The sequence below is a fragment of the Sorghum bicolor genome, chromosome 3, assembly GCF_000003195.3.
Source record: "Sorghum bicolor cultivar BTx623 chromosome 3, Sorghum_bicolor_NCBIv3, whole genome shotgun sequence".
NCBI classification, from domain to species: Eukaryota; Viridiplantae; Streptophyta; class Magnoliopsida; order Poales; family Poaceae; genus Sorghum; species Sorghum bicolor.
In genome coordinates, this window is record NC_012872.2 from 69467013 (window position 1) to 69488369 (window position 21357).

At 40.5% G+C, this 21357-nt stretch overlaps 3 protein-coding genes across 3 annotated transcripts; 2 read left to right on the top strand and 1 right to left on the bottom strand.

The window, feature by feature from the left end:
- On the top strand, positions 3718 to 8367 carry LOC8062442 (MADS-box transcription factor 21). The gene is made up of 8 exons (XM_002456713.2): positions 3718 to 3895; positions 4865 to 5083; positions 6751 to 6832; positions 6978 to 7042; positions 7157 to 7256; positions 7400 to 7441; positions 7588 to 7629; positions 7780 to 8367. Exons 2-8 carry the CDS (start codon positions 4902 to 4904, stop codon positions 8098 to 8100), a joined length of 834 nt encoding a protein of 277 aa, XP_002456758.1. The 5' UTR covers positions 3718 to 3895; positions 4865 to 4901; the 3' UTR covers positions 8101 to 8367.
- LOC8063152 (KH domain-containing protein At1g09660/At1g09670) lies at positions 12295 to 16922 on the top strand. Its single transcript, XM_002456714.2, has 7 exons — positions 12295 to 12885; positions 13445 to 13530; positions 14246 to 14391; positions 14790 to 14915; positions 15013 to 15129; positions 16060 to 16203; positions 16289 to 16922. Exons 1-7 carry the CDS (start codon positions 12776 to 12778, stop codon positions 16439 to 16441), a joined length of 882 nt encoding a protein of 293 aa, XP_002456759.1. The 5' UTR covers positions 12295 to 12775; the 3' UTR covers positions 16442 to 16922.
- Positions 17907 to 21236, bottom strand: LOC8063153 (alanine and glycine-rich protein). Its single transcript, XM_002458835.2, has 3 exons — positions 20909 to 21236; positions 18673 to 18847; positions 17907 to 18450 (listed from the first exon to the last, which is right to left on the bottom strand). Exons 1-3 carry the CDS (start codon positions 21213 to 21215, stop codon positions 18354 to 18356), a joined length of 579 nt encoding a protein of 192 aa, XP_002458880.2. The 5' UTR covers positions 21216 to 21236; the 3' UTR covers positions 17907 to 18353.

Consider the following 21357-nt stretch of genomic DNA (forward strand, 5'->3'; position numbering starts at 1 on the left):
AGCTGGTTAAAATATGCCGTGTATTCTATTAGTTTTATTCATCAGATGAAGCTCAACAAACAGCCAAGAACTAATACAACTCAATTAAATAGAAGGTCCTACTTCATAATCTCTACACCTAAAAGACTCCAAAGTCATCATCTACCGGGTGATACTAAATTTGGCCCCTGCTTATGTATCCGCGTTCCGTACAAATCATGCTCTACTTAGAGCTTATACGTGCACATTCTATACTATGGCCTTGATTACTTCCACTCAAAAACCCAAAATTTTTCAAGATTCCATGTCACATTGAATCTTTATACGCATGCATAGAGTATTAACTATAAACGAAAATAAAAACTAATTGCACAGTTTGATCGGAATTGACGAGACGAATCTTTTGAGCCTAGTTAGTCCATGGTTAGAAAATAATTACCATAAACAAACGAAAGTGCTACAGCGTCATGCATTCAATAGTATACATCGTTTTCATTGACAACGAGGTGTCACTTCGTCAATCTCAAGGATTTTTTGCTAGCTCAGTCTTTAAAGAAGCTCATAGCGTAGGGTTTGCGTATGTGCGTCCATAGGGGTAGATGTGTGCGCGTTGTGAGCATCTATATTGTACCGTGTGTATTTTTTAAAAAAAACAATCAATCACGAATAGTGTTTTCTTTCTGATAAATTTGCAGTGCCACCCTCAAGAAAAAAGACGTTCATGCATTCATTCACTTGTTGAAAGGAAGCATTCATTGGAGGTCTGCCCATCCCTCGCCAATGGCAGCCTGAAAGCAAAGTCTCCATCCAGATGACTGTCACCAATTTCTTTCCCTTTTTTGTCTTGTGTTTGCAGGTGTTGCACTTCCATCCTCATTATTTATTGCCCAATTATTCAGTGGTTATAATATAACTATTAACTTGTTTTTACTTGGCTTATAATAACAGGTTTTCCAGATGGAAGGGCATGGGAACCTGGACTCATGCACATATGCTGTCACAATACATCTTGCCCATGTATCAGTACTATTTTGCTTTTGCTAATACTCTCTAGATAAGCAAAAGGTAATTGATTTGGAAAGCAAGTAACCTGATGGAGTTGCTAATTCAGACAGAGCACACTGCATCAGATGACCCACATGCGCCCATAAATTGGGTAGGGCTGGGAGGTGGAGGGGCCCTTGTCCATCTCCAAGCACAAAAAGGTCCATTCCTTCACACATCAAGCACCCATTCATAGCAATGGACTCTTTCCTGAGCAACAGAGGAAGCTTGTGCAAGAATCAGGCAAAGAGGTTGGGTGGATGCAATTGACCTCCATTATTACATTCATGTCATGTGGCTCCCATTCCTGGCTAAAGGATGTCAAGTGCAGTGAAACTACTGCCAGAAGGTGAAATCATGGAGAGTCTGTGTTGAGCAGTTGAGGTGTCTTGTATATAGAACCATGATTTTTCATGTGCTATATAATACTTAGATATACTCTCTAAGTCCTAAAATAATTGCACATCTCGTTTTTTTTAGAAATCGCTTGTTTTTTTAGAAGTCAATTTATTTTAAAGTTTGACTAAATACATACAAAAATATATTAATATTTATAATATGCGATAATTATCATTAGATTAATAATAGAATATATTTCTATAAAATCTATTAGGGATATAGATGTTGATAATATTTTCTATAAATACAGTCAAATTTTTTTATAAAAAAAGTAGTCCTAAAAATGAGTATGTAGTTATTTTTTGATGGAGGGAGTTTTTTTTGCAATAAAGAAAAATAATATTGTCACAGGGTTTTGAAAGCTGGACAGATATCAACGGGGTCTGTAACTGTGCTTGAAACTGGAGCATGCATATATCTTCTGTCGAAATCAAGCGTTGACACACGACTCATTTCAACATGCCCTGTATGTCGCATGCAGTCATATTGCACACTGGTGACCAGAACATGAATCCATGTGCCACCCCTGCATTTCTTTTTCTTAATTTGGAGGTTCCAACAATATGTCGTCTTTGGTAAAGGGATCTAAAGTTGCAGCGAGCCTTGCAATACGAGCAAGCTGCTTCTTGAACACTCAAGGTCTCCAGGTCCAGGGATGACGATGTGCTTTGCATTGTAGAGAGCTTTGTGGCGAAATGGCAAGTCTGAATCTATCGAGCCCTCTAGGAAAGGAGATGCATCAACTAGTACTTGAGCAGCACTAAATTATGCATGCGTGACTTACACATTCTCGGTGCATATTCATGTTTATATAAATAGGCGCCAGTGCCTAACTTGCCATATGATTAGCAAGACGGAAGTTCTAGAAATGATGTTACCACAAGCTCCACAACCTGTTAATTTGCTGGAATTGGTCAACACTAGCTTCGGTTAACCACATGATTAGCCCTAAGCAAGAGATATGCATCCATGATCCATATGCATGGTCGCCTGCATGCATGTTGGTAGTAGGCTACCGTTCCTTTAATTTTAGTAGACTTGTCATAGAAAAAAAAAAGACATCATGCATATCGTTTGTTTTATCTACCTTTATAGCTGCCTCCTCCGTGGTTTGTTCAAATTATTCATAATGTCACTCCATTTATTTTACAGTTATTAATATTCAGCATTTCATAGATTTCTCTATCTCTAGTTGCCTTTGTCTCCTTCCATGGCGGTCTGGCATTGCTTGCACATGTGGTCACCTATGCAATGGAATGTGGTAGACTTGCTGGGGGAGAGGGGGAGTCTAATGTTATACGTTGAGCCTCTATACTCTGTCTGCAGCAGCCACCTTACAACCACCTCATACCAATGTTACCCAGCCTTGGCCCTATTTATACAGTTGTTATCAATTAATCACACGTACAACAACAACGTTATTGTCTCCATTCCTTGCTAACACACTCCCTCCCCTCCCCTCCACCCTACATACCAATGCCGGCCTTCCTTCTAAGCTCGATGATCAATGTCCTTGGTGAAAACCCCCACCCAAAACCCAAACCCTAAACGTTTTTCAAGGGTCAAGAGAATCGAATACTCCTAGGGCACGACGTCGCTAGGGACTCGCTAAGTTAGAGAATACACCGAGGCATATGGAAAGAGCGGGGAGAAATCGAGTGATGGGGTCGGCAATGCATGTGTTAGCGATAGATTTAGTCTTAAACAAATGTAAAGCAAAAGTGTCACGACAGATACACTGAGATTTGGCTTTTGGGATGTTCTGCAAAAATACCTATATACGGCTTGATTTGTGACTCAAACATGGGTTCTAAACCCTACAGTACATGTGCCCAAAAATTCAACGCTTTAGCAAAAGTTGGTTGTTAGTGCGGCGGGCAATGTGCTTATTATGTGCACGCCACAAAATGAATATGATGTGTAGATATGCACGCTAAGGCCTTGTTTAGTTCCCAAAATTTTTTGTTTTGAGATACTGTAACACTTTTATTTTTATTTGGCAATTATTGTCCAAATTTGACTAACTAGGCCGGCTCAAAAGATTTATCTCGTGATTTACAGATAAAGTGTACAATTAGTTTTTTTATCTATATTTAATGCTCCATGTGTATGCCGCAAGATTCGATGTGACGGAAAATCATGAAAAAATTTTGCTACATTTTGGAAACTAAACAAAGGCCTAAATTGGTACTAATACATGCCGTTGTTTTCCTTAATTAAAAGAGGAAATCGAGGGGACTGAAATGCATATGCACACACACGCCATGAGTGAGCAGCAGTGGGCAGTGGCACACAACCACTTACTCCCCTTCTTTAAAAGGAAACCACGCTGCACCCGAGGCTTCTCCATGCAGTTGCCCTATCTTTTTCCTCACCCCGTCCCATCGCCTAGCGGCAAGCCCTGATCCCATCATCTCTATCTCCCCCAACCCCCATCTCTCTCTCTAATTTCATCTGGTCCATCGATCGATCGGTAAGAACATGCGTTCTAATTAGATATATAGCTCTGTGTGTGTGAATCGATATGCATGATGGATCTGCCCTCGTTTCTTTTCCTGGCCATTTTTCCGTTCTTTCCTTGCTGTTTCTTTGGGGGTGCACTGGTGCAGTTTCAGTTTTGCCGCAAATGGGGAGCTGTACGTAGAACTGCGACTAGTTGCAACGGGGAAACGAACTGCAACAACAGCAGCTGCGCGACGCCCTCTGATGAGTATAGTAGCTAGATCTTTCGCGTGTAAATTTGTTGGATTTGGCTTGCTATTTTTGCCTCTCCATATACAGATCTGGCTATATGCACAACAACTTTCTTGCTTCTCTTCTTGAATTACGTGCTAGCTCCTGCTTAATTATGTCATCTCCATGGGTCTATTATCTTTTGCTGGATGTTATTACGCTTCTTCTCATAGCGCCTTATCTCTGCTAGATCCTTCAGATCTATGCTGACTTTACAAAGTTTTCTTAGAAACACAGCATGTTAATTCTTAAGGTCTATTTGATCTGAAGACTGAATGAAGCAGCAGCTATAGCTGTGCGAACCTTTGAGCCATGAATTGCTGAGAAGCTTTGTGTTTTTCCTCTACACAAGATTTTTCCCCTTTTAAATAAGCACAAAATTGATGTGACATCTCAGTATGCGCATGCTAGGGATCGGAAAATATGTTTGTGCTTTTAGGTTTAGATTTGTTCCTACATACATATACATACATCTTGCAAACAGTAACGTTGAGTTGCTGCTTAGTTTAGCAGGTACACATAAAACTAAACCAAGGTCCCTAAATCCTACTCCTACATCGGAAACCAAAGTTGCTGATTGTCACTATCTTCTTTCTTCCCATCATCATCAGTTCTGTGTATGAATTCATTGTCAGATTCAACCATGCATGTATATGACAATGGAATATATACTAATTGTTCTTATTGTAACTATTTACGTACATAAAAGGAATAGCGCTGTGAGACTATAACAGTACTGCTTGAGGATGGGGAGGGGAAAGATTGAGATCAAGAGAATCGAGAACACCACGAGCCGCCAAGTGACCTTCTGCAAGCGCAGGAATGGGCTGCTGAAGAAGGCCTATGAACTCTCCATCCTCTGCGACGCTGAGATCGCTTTGGTCATCTTCTCTAGCCGAGGTCGCCTATATGAATATTCCAGTAACAGGTGAGTACGTATATATAAGTTATGGTTTGCATTGGCTAATTAATTATCGTTTCATTTTATGTTGTATATCTTCTTAATTCAAACGAAACTGCAGGTGCTATATGTTAGTTTTGGCGGTATAGTTAGTAGATATATCTTGAATATGCAAATCATGCATTTTTTTATATTAGTACAGCTTAATTAGGCGTTTGCGTAGATCATCTAATAGTTACAGTTAAACTAGTAAAACTACCTTATATGAACTTCCAAATAAAACAATTAGTATTATTTTCATGAACTCCATGATCATTAGTTATAATTTAGCTAGTTCCCTTTTGGATTTTGGCATCACAAAAAAAAAGAAATCACTGATCGATGTGTTAATAAATTTTGAAATCAATTTAGTGGTGATCTGAATAGTCGATCAGCAGTAAACTATATTCAAGATAAATACTCCATTTTAGGTTAATTAACAAAGCCATTTATATTAGCACACTTGTATAGATAACTTTATTTCCATCATTTATGAGAAGCACTTTATTAATGACTTATAGTAAGGCTTTTTGTGACTGATCATTTCGATTTTTCGTCACTGTGTGGAGCCCATTTGGATTAGCGAAACTTTTTATAAGATGCAATATAGTTATAGAGAGCTAGTTAATAGCTTTTTATAAACTGGGTGGTTGAGAGAATAGTTCAAAAATGGGTTACTATTAAGCTGAATTGTTTGAATCACCTAGAACTTCTTCAACAGTTAGATTTTGGCTGATCCAAAAATGGCAGTTTGTGCAGTGGATATTAAAGAAGCATACTACTTGTGTGATAGTTTGGGACTTTGGTCGATCATCACTTTTTCATTCATGCACGAAACGAGCGACATTGTGGTATAAACCAGTTTCACGCACAGTTGCAAGTTCTGTCCTTGTTGGCAACTTTATCATTCTGTGCCATGCACTGATGAATCATCACATGCATGCGGCCCTCGATCAGCTCCCTGAAAAGGTCGTTGTTTATTCATTTCATGCGCCCACTGTACAGAAATCTCTCTCTAGAGCATACTGTACATTGCATGGAGATGGAAACTGTAGGTTCTCCCTGCCTTCCTTCCTTGGTGATGCTAAGGAGTTAAAGAACGCCTTTGATTGCTGGTCGTTGTGTTTTTGCACCGCGGGAAACCTCTATATATATATATATATATATATATGCTGGAGCTGGACTCACCATTATTCAAAATGATGATGATGTGCATTTCTTTGGGGCTTTTTGTTTGCATCTTTTTGTGTGCAACATGTGTGTCGTAATAAGACAACCTGAATATACGTACATACGAGAATGAAGGTTTTGTCGATCAGCACAGCACTTCTTTTATGTACAGAGATATCTACACATGCATATTAGTTCCTGGTTTGCTGTATATACATTATTCTTCTACTCTAGCTTAATGCATAGGTGGAACAAGTACCCTTTTTTATCTCCTTATTATTATAGTATGGATATTATATATAGTAAATTTCATCCAGATATAGATAACATCATACTGATAAACATATGTGTTTCATTTCACAAGACAACCTGTGTACACTGCTGGTTTCTTGTACACTATTTTTTTTATGGAACGATCTTGTAAACTACTTTTCATAAGCAAGAGCCTAATTTTATTTGACAAGTAATCAACATTATTTTATCAGTGTAAGGTCGACGATTGAGAGGTACAAGAAAGCATCTGCCAGCACTTCAGGAACAGCTCCAGTGATAGATGTCAACTCTCTTGTAAGCACTGTTGTTTCCATGATTTTCTCGATTTAATTTGTTTGCAAACGTTAAATTGTATATGATCACACACCTTATCGATCATATTAACTAACCATCTGCATCAACAAATGTTAAACAACTTTTAACTCTGGAATTTTTACAGCAATTCTTTCAGCAAGAAACGGCAAAACTGCGCCAGCAGATACAAACCTTGCAGAACTCAAACAGGTAAGCCGCCTAATAACTAGTCGTTCCTGTAACTGTTCTAATTTTATTCGATCGTCTCCATAGGATAGGCATATACTGAAGTAACTGTTCCTTTGGTAAATAATACTTTGTCAGGCACCTGATGGGTGAATCAATTGGCAATATGACCGCAAAGGAGCTCAAGGGCCTTGAAAACAGGCTTGAAAGAGGCATTGGCCGAATCCGGTCCAAGAAGGTAATAACGTAAACCACTAAACCTAGTATATAGCTAGCTAGCTAGTCGGCTGATTATTCATATGAATTTGGGAATCGCAAATTCAAGGACACCTCGCTCTTGAATCCTGTAGTAATCTATTTGCACCTTTGTGTTTTTCTCAGAACGAGTTGCTACTCGCGGAGATCGAATATATGCAGAAAAGGGTAAGCTCGTCATGACTCATGACAGCATTCTTCCTGTATATTAGTAGTATTATATGAAACATGAACGTGTGGAGAATCTCACGTGCATTTTGGTTGACAGGGCTCCTATTTAAATTGCTCTGATCTTGTCTATATTATATTTGCAGGAAGCGGATCTGCACAATGAAAACATGTTCCTACGGGCCAAGGTATACGACTGATGACCATTCACTAAACTAACACAGTCATTCAGGGCTCAGGAATAATATTTAAAGTCAGTGCTGCTGCCTGCTAGCAAGTACTAGGGGGGGTATTCTCTTGATCAAAATATGTACTTACTGCGCTGTAATTTGCAACAGGTTGCAGAGGTTGAGCGAGCTCTGCAGCAGGAGGCGGCGGCAGAAGACCAGACGATGGCAATGGGGCCGGCGGCCGTCGGCGGGGCTACGACGGAGCTGAAAGCGCTGCCGGCGTCGTTCGACCCGCGTGGCTATGGCTACTACCAGCAGCAGCAGCAGCAGCATGTGCTGGCCGCTGCCTCCGCTGCCTCGTCGTCGCAGTACTCGGAGCAGCCCCAGGGCCAGGGCCAGCAGGAGTACGAGTACCACCACCAGACTGCCCTCCACCTCGGCTACCATGTCAAGATCCACTCCGCCGCCGGCGGCAAAGGCTTCCTCTGATCTAGAGCCGCTCGCGCGCATGCATGCATCTCGATCACCTCATCAGAATCTGACGGACGGACGGGCCGGCAGTGACCGTCTTTAATTAATTAGTTGTGTCTCCATCAGCTAGCTAATTAAGAACATTTAATTGTTGTGTGTGCAGAGTTTGCAGACTATATATAAGCTACCAAACAATATTGTCGTGAATATATAGCTAGATTGACTATATGCATGTACGGTGTGGATGGAAGAATAAATATATATAATATATGTGTTGTGTGCCTACTGCCTAGATGATTTGCCTGTATATATACACATGTATGCTACGTCCCTTCTTCCGTATATATGCAATGAAATTGGGCACGATCTTGTGCCGGTTTCGTTCAAAAGAAAATGCATGCCACATCGAAATACTGCAACTCTGAAATCGTATGATAGCATATGTTTCCATCGATCAGAAAAAAGAAACTATATAACTGTACTATCTATATAATGGTGGGGCGTAGCTCTACCGCCTCTCTCGATCCGTGACTCCAAAATTTGTACCCAAAATCTATATGAGAGCCATCCTTGCGTGGTCTGATGAGATGATGATAGCGAACGACCGCTCCTTCTCGTTCCAAGAACCGCTCTACATCTGCGATGCGGCCGCTTCTGGCCAGCGTGGCCTTGTGGCGGTCAGGCCCACGAATAAAATCTGTTGGGTTTGTTAGCGGGCCGGGCCTGATTCGATATCCAGACAAATTTGGTCCTTCAACTAGTTTATAAAGGTCCCTAAAAAAACTAGTTTAAAGGTAGTTGCCTACTTTCTAAAAACAGTAAAATGGTCTGATATTTTTAAAAATATAAGTAATCTATGTTAAATTAAAATAAATATATGAAACTATATTGCTTGTAGTCATGTTTGTTATTTATTTAAATTGTTATTTTTTACTCTACTTTTTGTTGACCACATGACTAGTTGATTGCATGATTTTTTTAGGCGCTACCTTGTTTGAAACCTACAACCTAATCAATCACAATCCGTCAACATAAAGTAAAGCGCTATGTTTATATTATGTGGAGCACGGATTCCCAGAGGTTTGTGTTTTTTCCACATTCTTCTATGTACTCATGATATGCAAAACGATTATTTAAACAAATGATTAGCACAACTACGAGTAATAAAAACAATAATATAAATAAATGAAGTTCCAAATAACTATAAATAGGTTATCAACATATACGTTTCCTTTTTTAGAAAAAAATGGTGATATATATATATATATTATTTAAAATAACTCAGTTATGATATTTTAGATATCAAGCTAGACTTTTATTATTTTTTGAAAATAGAAAACCACTCTTGAACCTAGCTAGATGACCAAATTTGTCAAATTACAATAGTTAGAGGGTGAATCTTTCAATAAAAAAAAGTTAGAGGGCATCTGCGTCCTATATCTTATAGTTTAGGTTTGAAAGTTAGATTGTCATGTAAGTTGAAGGTTGAAAAATAAAATTTATGGATTAACTGATGTCTAGACTAACTCTTGATTTGGCAGCTCTTGATTAGTAGATAGGCCAATTTTATATTCAAAGATTTAAAGACTAGAAGTCTTTGGTCCCATTTGGATCCATCCAACTAATTATTTGTTTGGTACATTAGAAAAACCAGCTAACAGGTAATTATTAGTTGGGTGGTAGGTAACACATTAGCTGATTTATTAGTTAACGATTCAAACAGAGTCATAGCTAATTATTAGCAGCTTACTTATATTAGTTAAGGATCCAAACAAAATCGCATAATTATTAGTGGCTTATTATAAGTTACATGAGATCCAAACAGATCCATCTATTTGTTAATAAGACGATTTGATTCAAACAATGCTGCTTAATTGGAAAATATGACAAGGGTGGTATATATATATATCCATGAACTGAATTGTTTCAAAAGAGCATCCCACATGTTTCTTTCGCCGAACACATCGCCAAATTAAACATTTTTCAAAAGAAAAAAAAATACAATAGGAGAAGTTCCTTTTGTTTAATTTGAACATTGCCAAATCAGACAGGAGTACCATATTTTGTACTGCACGCATAGTAAACGCTGTACTTAAAACTAAATACCCCCGCGCGCCCTACCTGTTATCTGTAGCTGTCAGTAAACGATCAGGCACGGTTAATGCTAAATGCATGATGCATCGAAAAGGACTGTGCACATGCATGCACGAAACAGTGCAGGGCCGGGAAAAAAATCCCAAGATGAGAACAAGTCGGATCCACACCTAAATTATGCTGCACTAGCTAATGGCGACAGTTTAATTTCAAAAAAAAAAAAGATAATAAACCCAAATTAAAGTGACGGGTTTCCTGCTGCTGTCGTCCATGGTGCCCAGCTGGACGGACAACTCAGAAAATAACGGATGTGTGTGCCTGGTAGAAGAATGGAAATGTACAGGTCACTCCATCAATTAGTAAATCTGGCATATCTTTAATTACAGCCGTCAAATTTGAACAAAATTTGGAGGTACGTGATCCAGTGCGTTTGATTTCCTTGTGGGACGATACGAAACGTGTATGAGCTAGCTGGTAAAATTTGGAGTTTTCCGAAGCAGCATTTGATTCCCTAGCTCAAAAAATTGTTTTTAGTAATTTACAGCTAGTCGGTCAGTATACAAAATCTGTAACACTTAATATCCTAAAAAAAATACAAAATCTGTAACACTTAATATGCTAGATCTTCCGCAGTAGCACGGACGTCTCCATCCTCCAGCGATCAAGCTGCTTCTCCTCTGATCAATGCTTGTTTGGGCTGCTGTTCTAAATAAATAATTATCCTATATTTAATGTATTATTATTAGACTATGTGATCAAGCTAGCTAGCCTACTCCATTAGCCATGATTTGTCATGATGATCCATGCAAACCCATAGCTAGCTGTTCAAGGGAAACGAGCTCGATCGTCTCCAGGTGCCTAACTGGAATTCGTGTATCCTTGTGGCCGCTGCCCAACACGCCATCAGTGTGGTAATATACTAATGCAGGCGCGTCATTTGTTTGTATGCCTGAACTGTCTCCAGTGCATACGTGTATATTTTGGCTGCCAAATGATGACCTGGCCAACTATTGATCATCACCAGTTTAGTAGTTGTTGAGATTACAAACTCTAGAATCGAAAAAACAAAACAGCACAAAAGGCTCCCAAATGTGTACAAAGTTCAGTGTTTTTTAGGCCTAACTCCAAGGAAGGAAGCGGCGGCCGCGCAGGGCTAAAATAAGCTGTTCGAATGATTGAAAAACGCAGACAAATTTGTGTGCTGAAATGAAATGTTTGACAGCCCTGCTCGGTCGCGAGGTGATGAGTACTAGCTTGGACGCGTGATGAACGGCCCAGATGGAGCGGGCCTGGCGCGGGGGCGGTTGCGCTTAGTTAGCTGGAGGAGTCAACGCTCCTCAAACGGACACCTAGATTCCGTTAACTGGATGAGTACAATGATTTTCTTACTACGACCTGGCTAGGGGTACATGTGGGAAGACCCCCAACATGTTTTTTGTCAATGGTTTTAGCATGCCAACTGCCAAGTTATATACTGTGTTCGGATTAATATATCTTATTACATAGAAAAAACTATACATCTAAAAAGTCAAAGCGTCTTATAATTTAAAATGAAAGGAGTATTATTTTCTATGATACGTATCAAATAAGATCATTGAATTAATTATAGAATATATTTTTATAGTAAACATATTTGGAGACATAAATGTGTTACTCTTTTTTTTTATAAATTTGGTCGAATTTAATGAAGTTTGACTATCATAAGACCTAGAATTATAATATTTTGATGAAGAGAGTAGGCATACGTATGACTAATAATATTACAAATTTAAATTAACTTTTTTAAATGTAAATACCTAAAAAATATATTACATCCACGGACAAATTAATATTCCTCCATAGATTGGTATGGTCACAATAAAAATATTAGCAATGTATTTCGTGAACAATACACTCATATATCATTAACTTGAAAATAGCATGCGATTGTGACCATACACTTTGACGGCCTCTAGCACGGAGTATGTGGTTTAGCACAGTTTTTTTAGTTGGAACCAGTGATGGGTGCACGTATCAGAATGGCTAAAGGGACCACCAGAAAAATACAAAACAAAATAATACTTGACTGAAATGAAAGGAGAAAAATTACAGAGCAAACTCGGCTCAAGAGACCTCAATCATCTCTGGATTTCGGCGACATATACTGGAGGGAGAGAGAATCCAAAGCCCTCCTTTGGGTTTGTCTCTTCCTCTCTCTCCTCCTTCTCCCACCCACCCCTTCTCCCTTGTTGTGGGTGTGCTGTGGAGAGGAGAAAGGAAGGAGAGCAAGAACCAACACCAACAAGAGCTGCTGCCAACTCCTGCACAGCCTGGGCTCTCATCACTGATTGCCCACCTATTACCTTCCTCTTTTGTGATTTAGAATCACCCATCTATCCCTTATATATCTACCTTTTCTCGGTCCTCTGTAAACTCTCTCGTCTTCTAGGTTTCACAGGCCTCAAGATAGGCCTCTGGACCTAAGCTTGCAAGCAGCTGCTGTTCTTGGTTTTCTTGATTCTTGGTTTTGTGGTTCTTGGATTTTTGGGTTCTTAGGTTTCTTGTATCTTCCCCCAATCTTGCAAAATCTTGTGAAGTTTCTTTTCGCTGTTTGGGGACCATGGACGAAAGGATTCCGCCGCCGTCCCTCTTGCAATACTCGCAGTCCCCTGTTCATTCTTCCCCTCACCCCCTCAATTCTATGAGGTATTCTTCCTCTGAAAGAGAAAGGTGAGTGGCTGTTTCGCTATTTTGTTCATGATTTTTTTTATTTGTTTTCCACGATTGTTTTCCTATATGTTCTTGGTAAGTTTTGTTTAGTTTTTGATCCTGCCCTTTCGGAATCTTTCTGAGGAGCGATGCTGCGGTGGAGATTTCCGCTTAATTCTAAACTTCCGGATGCCATGTTTCCCCTTGATCAATGCTGCCGATTGTGATGGAGTAGTGATCTGTAATTTAGGGACTTTTTTTGTGATGGCTCGCTGATAGATTTGTTACTGCTGTTCCCCAATGGGCTAGTTGGCTATTAGTATAGGAGCTGTATGTTTGACTCGCTGCTAATGGGTGTAAATTTTGTGTGTAATAAATCGCTCATTGGCGATAGTCACATGTAAATTTTAATTTGATGGATCGTTCTGTATAAATCATATCAAAGTTCTTCCTTTACATTTCATTTTTGTGGGATTATAGTTGTTTTAGATCCTTCAAATTATGCTTCTTCTTTTGTATCACGTGACTAATAAATTCAGTATTGGCTACTGTTACACTAACGTTGATTCTTGTTTGGCAGATATCTGGCTGAGTTGCTTGCAGAGAGGCAGAAATTGGCCCCATTTGTGCAAGTTCTTCCTTTCTGTACCAGGCTGTTGAACCAAGGTTTGTCTCCTGTGCCTCCACGCATTACTAGTGTTGTCATAGTTTCTTTAATTACTTCAACTATTTTGTTTGTTAATGGTGCAAGACATTCACTATCATTAGTTGCGATGTTTAGATTTTCTCCAAGTCTTTTAGTTTGGGGCAGTTAATCCTATATTTGTGTGAGGTTTTGATGATTGCCTCTGCACTTTTGCATCCTTGGGCTTGTTCTGATCATCATGTATTTTACTGTTTGTTGATCATAAGATATTAAGATTTCATTAGAGCATTTTTTTGTGGCTGGGTTTTGTTGTTCATTCATTTCTCATGTACCCCATTATCCTATTGCCTTTTACTTTGTTTATGGTGATAGAAAGGTAATACCCCATTGAGTTATGACTCTAAGCAATAACTCAAGTTCTCATAGTTGACAATGGCTTCCGTTTATGTCAATCACAAATGACTGCTAACAATCTAGTAAACTGCTTTTTATGTCAACCATTTTTTTTATCTTGAGGATGGTCACTGGCTCACTGCAGCTTATTCCTATTTTTAGCTAAGTGGATGTTTACTATCTAATTGGTACAATGCAGTTGTTCATGTCATTGTACAAATTTAGAAATCCCGAGCAGGTTGCATTTGCCCCATTTTAGTGTGGCATGCAAGTATTGATCACATTATTGTTTCTGACTTGTAGTGTAGTTGTCTAACTGAGTTCTTATCCTATTTAATGCAGAGATTTTGCGCGCATCTTCTATGGCGCCTAACCATAACTTTGTTGATCCTGAGAGAATTGAGCATGGTAGCCCATTAAGGTTACCTGGCCACCCAGTGAATGGTCAGCCAATGGATCTGGAGGGCTGGACAGGGATTCAAACAGAGGTGCATATTCTGGCATCTGTTGTTGTTGTCTTTCTTTTGGTATTACATGCTTGCCTGGTCAGTGGATTGAAAGCACAATTTGCAAATCGGTGGTAGGATCTTGTATTTAGATTTGAGCATGCTGTTCATTTTACATTGGATCTGCAACTAATTGCGACTAGTCTGGTCTACCTATAGAATATATATTGACTTGTAAATTGTAATAACATGAGATAGGGTGAAGATTATTTTTCCATGTCAGATTTTATTCCTGGCAATCATGAAGCGTCCTGTTACTATTAATGGATGAGAGTAGGTGTTGTTGGAAATATTTTTGTTGAGGACCAAACTTTTATATTCTGCCTTAGCCTATATTGTCGCCTTCTCTTAATACGGTCAAATGTTCTCTTTCTCTCAAGGCTTCTCAGCATATGGGGGTTCTACAAGCATCATCAATGGGCTGGAATGGTGCTCCTGTACTCGCTGCCACTCCTGTTGTCAAGAAAGTCATGAGGCTGGATGTTCCGGTGGACAAGTATCCTAATGTGGGTAGCTTTCGTAAATGTTTTCCTTTTAACTTTCTTTAATATGCTATGTCATATTGCCATATCTTGAATGCTTTTACTCTTTGGTTGTGATCAGTACAACTTTGTTGGTCGTTTATTGGGGCCGCGAGGTAACTCCCTGAAAAGAGTTGAAGCTTCAACCCAATGTAGAGTTTACATTCGAGGACGTGGTTCGGTGAAAGACTCTGTTAAGGTAGCTAAATGACTATTTCACACTCTTTCTTATATTTCTGATAGTAATGATATATATATAAATTGGAATCATTTGGCACTTTTTGAATATACGATGTATTGTTGCAGTACTCTATGTGAAATTTTAGGAGTTCATTATATTTGCACATTATTAACTAGCAAGTACTTAGTTAATTTTACTTTTGGCTGGACAAAATTGTATATTGCATGGTTCTTACTGATTTGTGGTTATATACTCAGTTAATTTCACTCTTTCACATTACATAAAATTTGTATTGTGACAACATGCTATGATAGTGGCATTGGAGGAGTTCTGGAGAATTCTAATCAAGGTTAACATTGTACATTTTATTTTTAGTGTCAACTGATTGAGTTGTTTCTAGTATCAAGCTGCAATCTGGGCTCAGTAAAGGATGCATTTACTATTTAGGACTAGTTACTGTGTGACCCACAAAACTATGTAATGTCAACATTTAAATTTTACTGGGTTTCATTTCCAGTTTAGATGTAATAGAGCATTTAAAGTTAAAGTTTATTAATAAGTTGAGTAGAAATGTTATTATACTTTAGACGTCATGGCTATTTATGTGATGCAGTTTAGATACATTTATATAATGACTTTATTTATTCTCAATCGGCACACAACAGTATGATTTCATCAATGGGGTTTCCTGTATTTTAATATTATTTACCTCAAAAAATCTATAGGCATTAACAAGTTTCAAGGATAACAATTTACCCTTGGTCTCTGTTTTTATATTAAAAAAAATCTGTGGCAGCTAAGAAAGGAGTAAGATATTATGATCATGGTTTTCTTGTTATATCTTATGCATGGCTCAGTGATTATTGGTATATTATTTCTCTATACTTCTAATTTATCATGTCCACCCTGATGCAAATGTTCTGAGAAACATGTATGTTCCATTCATAGGAAGACAAGCTGAGGGATAAACCTGGGTATGAACACCTTAATGAACAACTGCATGTACTTGTGGAAGCAGAGTTTCCAGTAGATATGGTTGATGCGCGCCTAAATCAAGCTGTCTCCATCCTAGAGGATCTCCTCAAACCAATTGTATGTATCCTTGTTCCTTATTGCTGTCATCATCTCTTAGTAGTTTTGATATATACTGTTAGCTAATAACTGGAGCTTTTGGCAGGACGAGTCCATGGACTTCTACAAGAAGCAGCAGCTGAGGGAGCTGGCAATTCTAAATGGCACGCTGAGAGAGGAAAGTCCAAGCCCTCACCTCAGCCCTAGTGTGTCCCCCTTCAACTCCACCGGGATGAAGCGCGCAAAAACAGGGCGGTAATCTCTGTTCCGAAAGCTCCATCCCCCAAAATCAATCATGGTTCAATGCCCAATTACAAGCAACTGCTGTACTGCTGGAGATGATTGGTGAAGCATATGCTGGGATCATCAGTGCTGCTGGCCTATGCCTGTCATGATCTATGCTTTTTATCAACACACAACATGTCTGTGCTTGGACGAATGGTCTCTGGGCTTGTTGTTTGACTCTATTATTATTTATTCTTTGTGCTTCTGACTGCCTAAGTATTATTAACATTATTGGTTTGGGTAAGTTAACAAGGCCCGGTTGGCCAGTCACTATAGAAGCTGGGGGGTTCGATGTGTCGGACAATAATAAGGTTTCGTTGGTGTAGCTGAGATAGTTGTAATATGTCACTGTGCTGATGCTTTTGTGTGGTGCTAGTACAAGACAACCAGACAGCTATAGTTGAGGCAATGATTATTTTTCATTCATAAAATGTTTCGTTGTCGTGCCTACTTCATGGTTCATCTACCTGAAATCAGTGCAAATTCTCTGTTTGAGCTGTTGTGTGCCAAATGGTGGATGGAATCAATGTAAATTCTCTGTTTGAGCTGTTGTGTGTGCCAAATATAATAGTGGATGGAGGTGCACTATATATAAGCTTAGCTGCAAGCTTTTGTTTCCATGTTCCATGGGCAGGTTGTGGCCAAGATCTCATGTGCAGGACGGCAGTTTGGGCTATTAAAGTGCCGGCAGGCCAGGGGTACAGCCTACAAGACCTACAAGTGGGGCGCAGCGCAGAGCCGATCTGGCATGAAAGGCCAGTGCGGCAGCAGGAAGAAAAAGGCTCAATCATTCGCACGGGCGTTTTCGGGACCTTGCCAGGGCAGCCCCGCTTCGCGTAAAACGTCATGGATCTTTCGCTGGATTACTTGCCCCGCCACCTTTTTCGCTGTGGTCCACCCATGAATCAGCAATTGCTCTTTTTTTTTTGACAGCAATCAGCAATTGCTTTTGAGTCTTGCAAATTCTCGTCGCTTCACTTCTTTTTTTAGACGATAAGTACTGGTTTGATTTGGTGGGATTTGAAATTGACATGGCTTTTGAGATCTATGGAGAGCTTGGTTTTAGTGCTTGAGCAGGATAGGACAAAGACAAACAGGCAACCATTGTAGGAATATGAGATGGCCGACGAATGGACTATGACTCCAAGGATAACTACCAGTTCTATTATTATCCTCGAGAGTAGCATGGAAGAAGACGATTTCGCCGTCGTCTTATTCGACAAGCTGAAATGGACGTGTGCGTTAAAATGACACTAATCAATTGCGGCCTCTCCCATAGGGTAGGAAACACCTATTCTAAAAATTTTCTGAAACATCAGCTGCATTTCGCTTTCTCCCAACGTCGGAATCGTTTGGACTTTGCACCATTATAGAGGGGGCGCGATCGCGTTCAACATTGATTCCGCGAAATCAGGATTTCCTTCAACAAGGCAGCAGCATTATTGTTAAACACAACACAACACAAAACAAACACAGCATGATTAAGTTGATAAAGACGGAGAAGACTACTTGCTTCCGTCAACATATGGGCGCGACGATAGAAAAATACGTCCTGCCAGATATTTCGATACGAAAAATACTGGGGCGCTCCAGAAGCGCACAAGGGTTTCGACGGCGACGTCGTGGGTGATATTTCAATTCCAGGCGCCGTCGCGATCACATGGTGTCGCACCCCAGCACATGGCTGGGAAAACTAATGCTTTTGAGCATCGGCATCCACAGGCCAGAGTATCAGGCAGCGTATCTCATGAATCGCTGAAATATTCGCTGAAACAGCAAACGAGCAAAAGGCCAGTTTGGTTCCGATGGACACAGAGGCACGTGTAGTGCCTCGACAACTTTTGGTTTCTGATGACTATACGCAGTTCCTATATGCGCTGCTCGCTCTACATCCGCCTCCACTTGTCGATCTCCTTTGATGTTGCTTTGATCAGCTTCCTGGTGCTCTCCATCAGTTCATCAAACATGATATCAAACTGTTCACTGCAAAATGTGGGACATAATCTCATTAAACTAGGATATAGACTGTTGTAAATTGGTGCGTACGCCACAAGTTCACAAAAAGCAAACTTGGGCACCACATTTTGATATCTCTAATCGATTGAAACTACTCAAAAGAAAAACTCAATGCTTACGATTGCATTCAAAATAACAGGAGATGAAGTCACTTTGCATTTAGCATGAAATGGATCTGTTACTACTTACTCGTAAGCAATGCTTCTGGAGTTACGAAATGGTCTCCTGATGTTCAAATACCTTCCGCTTTCATCATATGCAACGCCTTTTCCAAAGCCATAACCAAAACCTATTCCTATTCCACATCCAGCTCCAGCTCCGAATCCCAATTGTAAACCGGGGAATCCAGCTCCAATTCCTGCACCTGTTAAGATATGTATGAAAGAGCAAGAAAACTGGAGATTCAGTATTATGTCAGCCAACAAATCATCCAAACTAAGATGGGTTCTGCCATTCTAAAATTGAGAAGAGACAAAGCAACATAATTGGAGATTTTGTTCCACCATCCATCAGAACATCCAAACTAACATGCATACAGCTGTTCCCAATCATAGTGTTACAATGTTCTTGGAAATGGTACCTATTCTGTGATTCTGTGTGAAGTTCACTTCATTCTCTAATGGACACATAATCATGTATATAAAATAAAAAGGGCAAAGACCAAAGAACATAACTTAAGTTACTCACAATCACAATAAACATTATGCATCGCAAACAAAACCTCAACATTAAAAACGAGCACAGAGTACAGACATCAATGATAACAATCACTTCCCATCAAGTACATCCAATAATATCCGCAATGGAATTCTGAACTCAAAGCAATATAATATATTGCTGCACCTACTACACTTGCTGCCCCACTCCTAAAATAGGATCAATTTGAGAATAGCAGTGGGACACATGACTAAACAGTAAACACATTATCAAACCCAAGTAGATCATGACATCTCTTAATTCATCAAGAGCTGGGTTTGATGGGGAAGATTTGCATTCTTGGATGAAACAACTGTTGATCTCTAGGATATTCAGTCTCAATTCAGCTTCAGCACCCATCTGCACCAGTAAAAGAAGTTCCTCCTTTTTTTTTCCTCAACCTACTTCTTAAGGTCCACCGAGGGATGCCTGCAAAGACATGACTCACACGACTCTCTGACACTCGAGGAAGTCATTGGCACTAGTTGTTTCCACAAGCACCTGCACCCACGCAAGTAAGCAGATGATTCTTGTTTGGTGATTGAGGATAACCACGGAATCAGGGCCGGAGGCACACACTACTCCACACCCTGTTTCAATGTCTTCGACCATGCAGAATAGGCTTTGTTGATATTGCGGGGTGGTGCTTGCTTACAAGCATCAGCTCGTTACAGCACAAAAGGAATAGGAGTATTATTAGTTAAAAGCACTTTATCACTCGTGTAATTTTATTCATATGCTTATATATCATCTAGCATTGCAGACTGAAAGGATATCCAGAAGTGGATTTCCAACTATGGAATGTACTAGGAACCTGAGGTTTGTTTCAAAATGCATGTTTCATTACTAGTAGCTTCTTGCCATAATTAACACAACTGTGCTGTGCAACGTAGTGAGATATTTGGTTTGATGTAAGTTACCACCCTTTTGTGACCATTTCTAACTCCACCGCTGACCAGAACCCATGTAGAAGAGGCAAAGATGAGGTGGCCATAGGCAGCCGGAGGTTAAGCCTACCTCTGCAATGGACGAGGACACTTGAACAGATGGTCAAGGCTGCAGCTGCAGTCATGGAAACACACAGATTATGCAACATGCATCTTGCTAGCAGATTGAAGAACGCTGCTCCTGGACACCATGACCGATTGCAAAATCTATCCTAGATTTCACCCTCCTATGATGTATAGAGAAGTATGCAGCGAAATAGTAGCAGTTTCCACCACTGCCACCATGTCACCTAATCCTATGATATGATCATATCTATAAGTGGCACCTCTGTGTACAACAAGCGCGGATTTCTCATCACTCGATCAAAAGACAAGAAACAAGCATTGATTTCGACGTTTTGTTGGCAGGCTTTTGCCATTCGTTCGGGTTGCCTAAACTGATCCTGAAGAGGAATGAACTCCTACACCCTACACCCTACACCCTCCCGAATCCCATTCCATATTCACCAACGACACGAGGAAAAGTGATAATCACAACCATTCCAAATTTCCAGTGCTTGCAACTCTAACAGCGAACAAAAAATGAAAAATAAATTACACGGCTCCCGGATCAAACAATCCAACCCCAGAAATAATCGCCCCTAGCTCAACCGTCAAAACCATCGAGAGCACTCCAGTTCGCCGGTCTGGTACGGTGCTCCGTGAGATCATGACGCGTCTATGGCCGGGACACTCGAATCAGGAGGGAGACAAGTAAACGTCGGAGAAGGGTACACACGCACCTCCGATGAGGCCGAAGCCGACGCCCACGCCGCAGCCGGCGCCGATGCCGAAGGCAGGGCCCAGCTTGCCGAGCACATCCGACCTCGCCACGGGGAGGCTCCACACAAGCCCCCTCCTCCTGCCGCCCGACATCTCTCTCCCCAGTCCGTCCCTGCCTCGCCGCTTCGTCCGCCCGCCCGCCCGGTGCGCGCGGCCTGCGCAGTGCACCCCCACCCTTCCAAAGCAAGGGGAGGATAAGTTCCAGACCAGACCTCTCGAGACGAGACTCCCAGGCCCCAGCGCGTCCCGGGCTTCCATGGGGCCCATCGCACGGAACAGAACGGGAGACGAGAGGCCGAGAGAGGCCCAATTGGCCGCGCGCGCCTCGCCGCCCTATGACCCGCAACCCGTGCGCGAGAACGGACAGCATTGCTAAGGCCCACTCGTCAGTTGCCACTTACCACTTCCG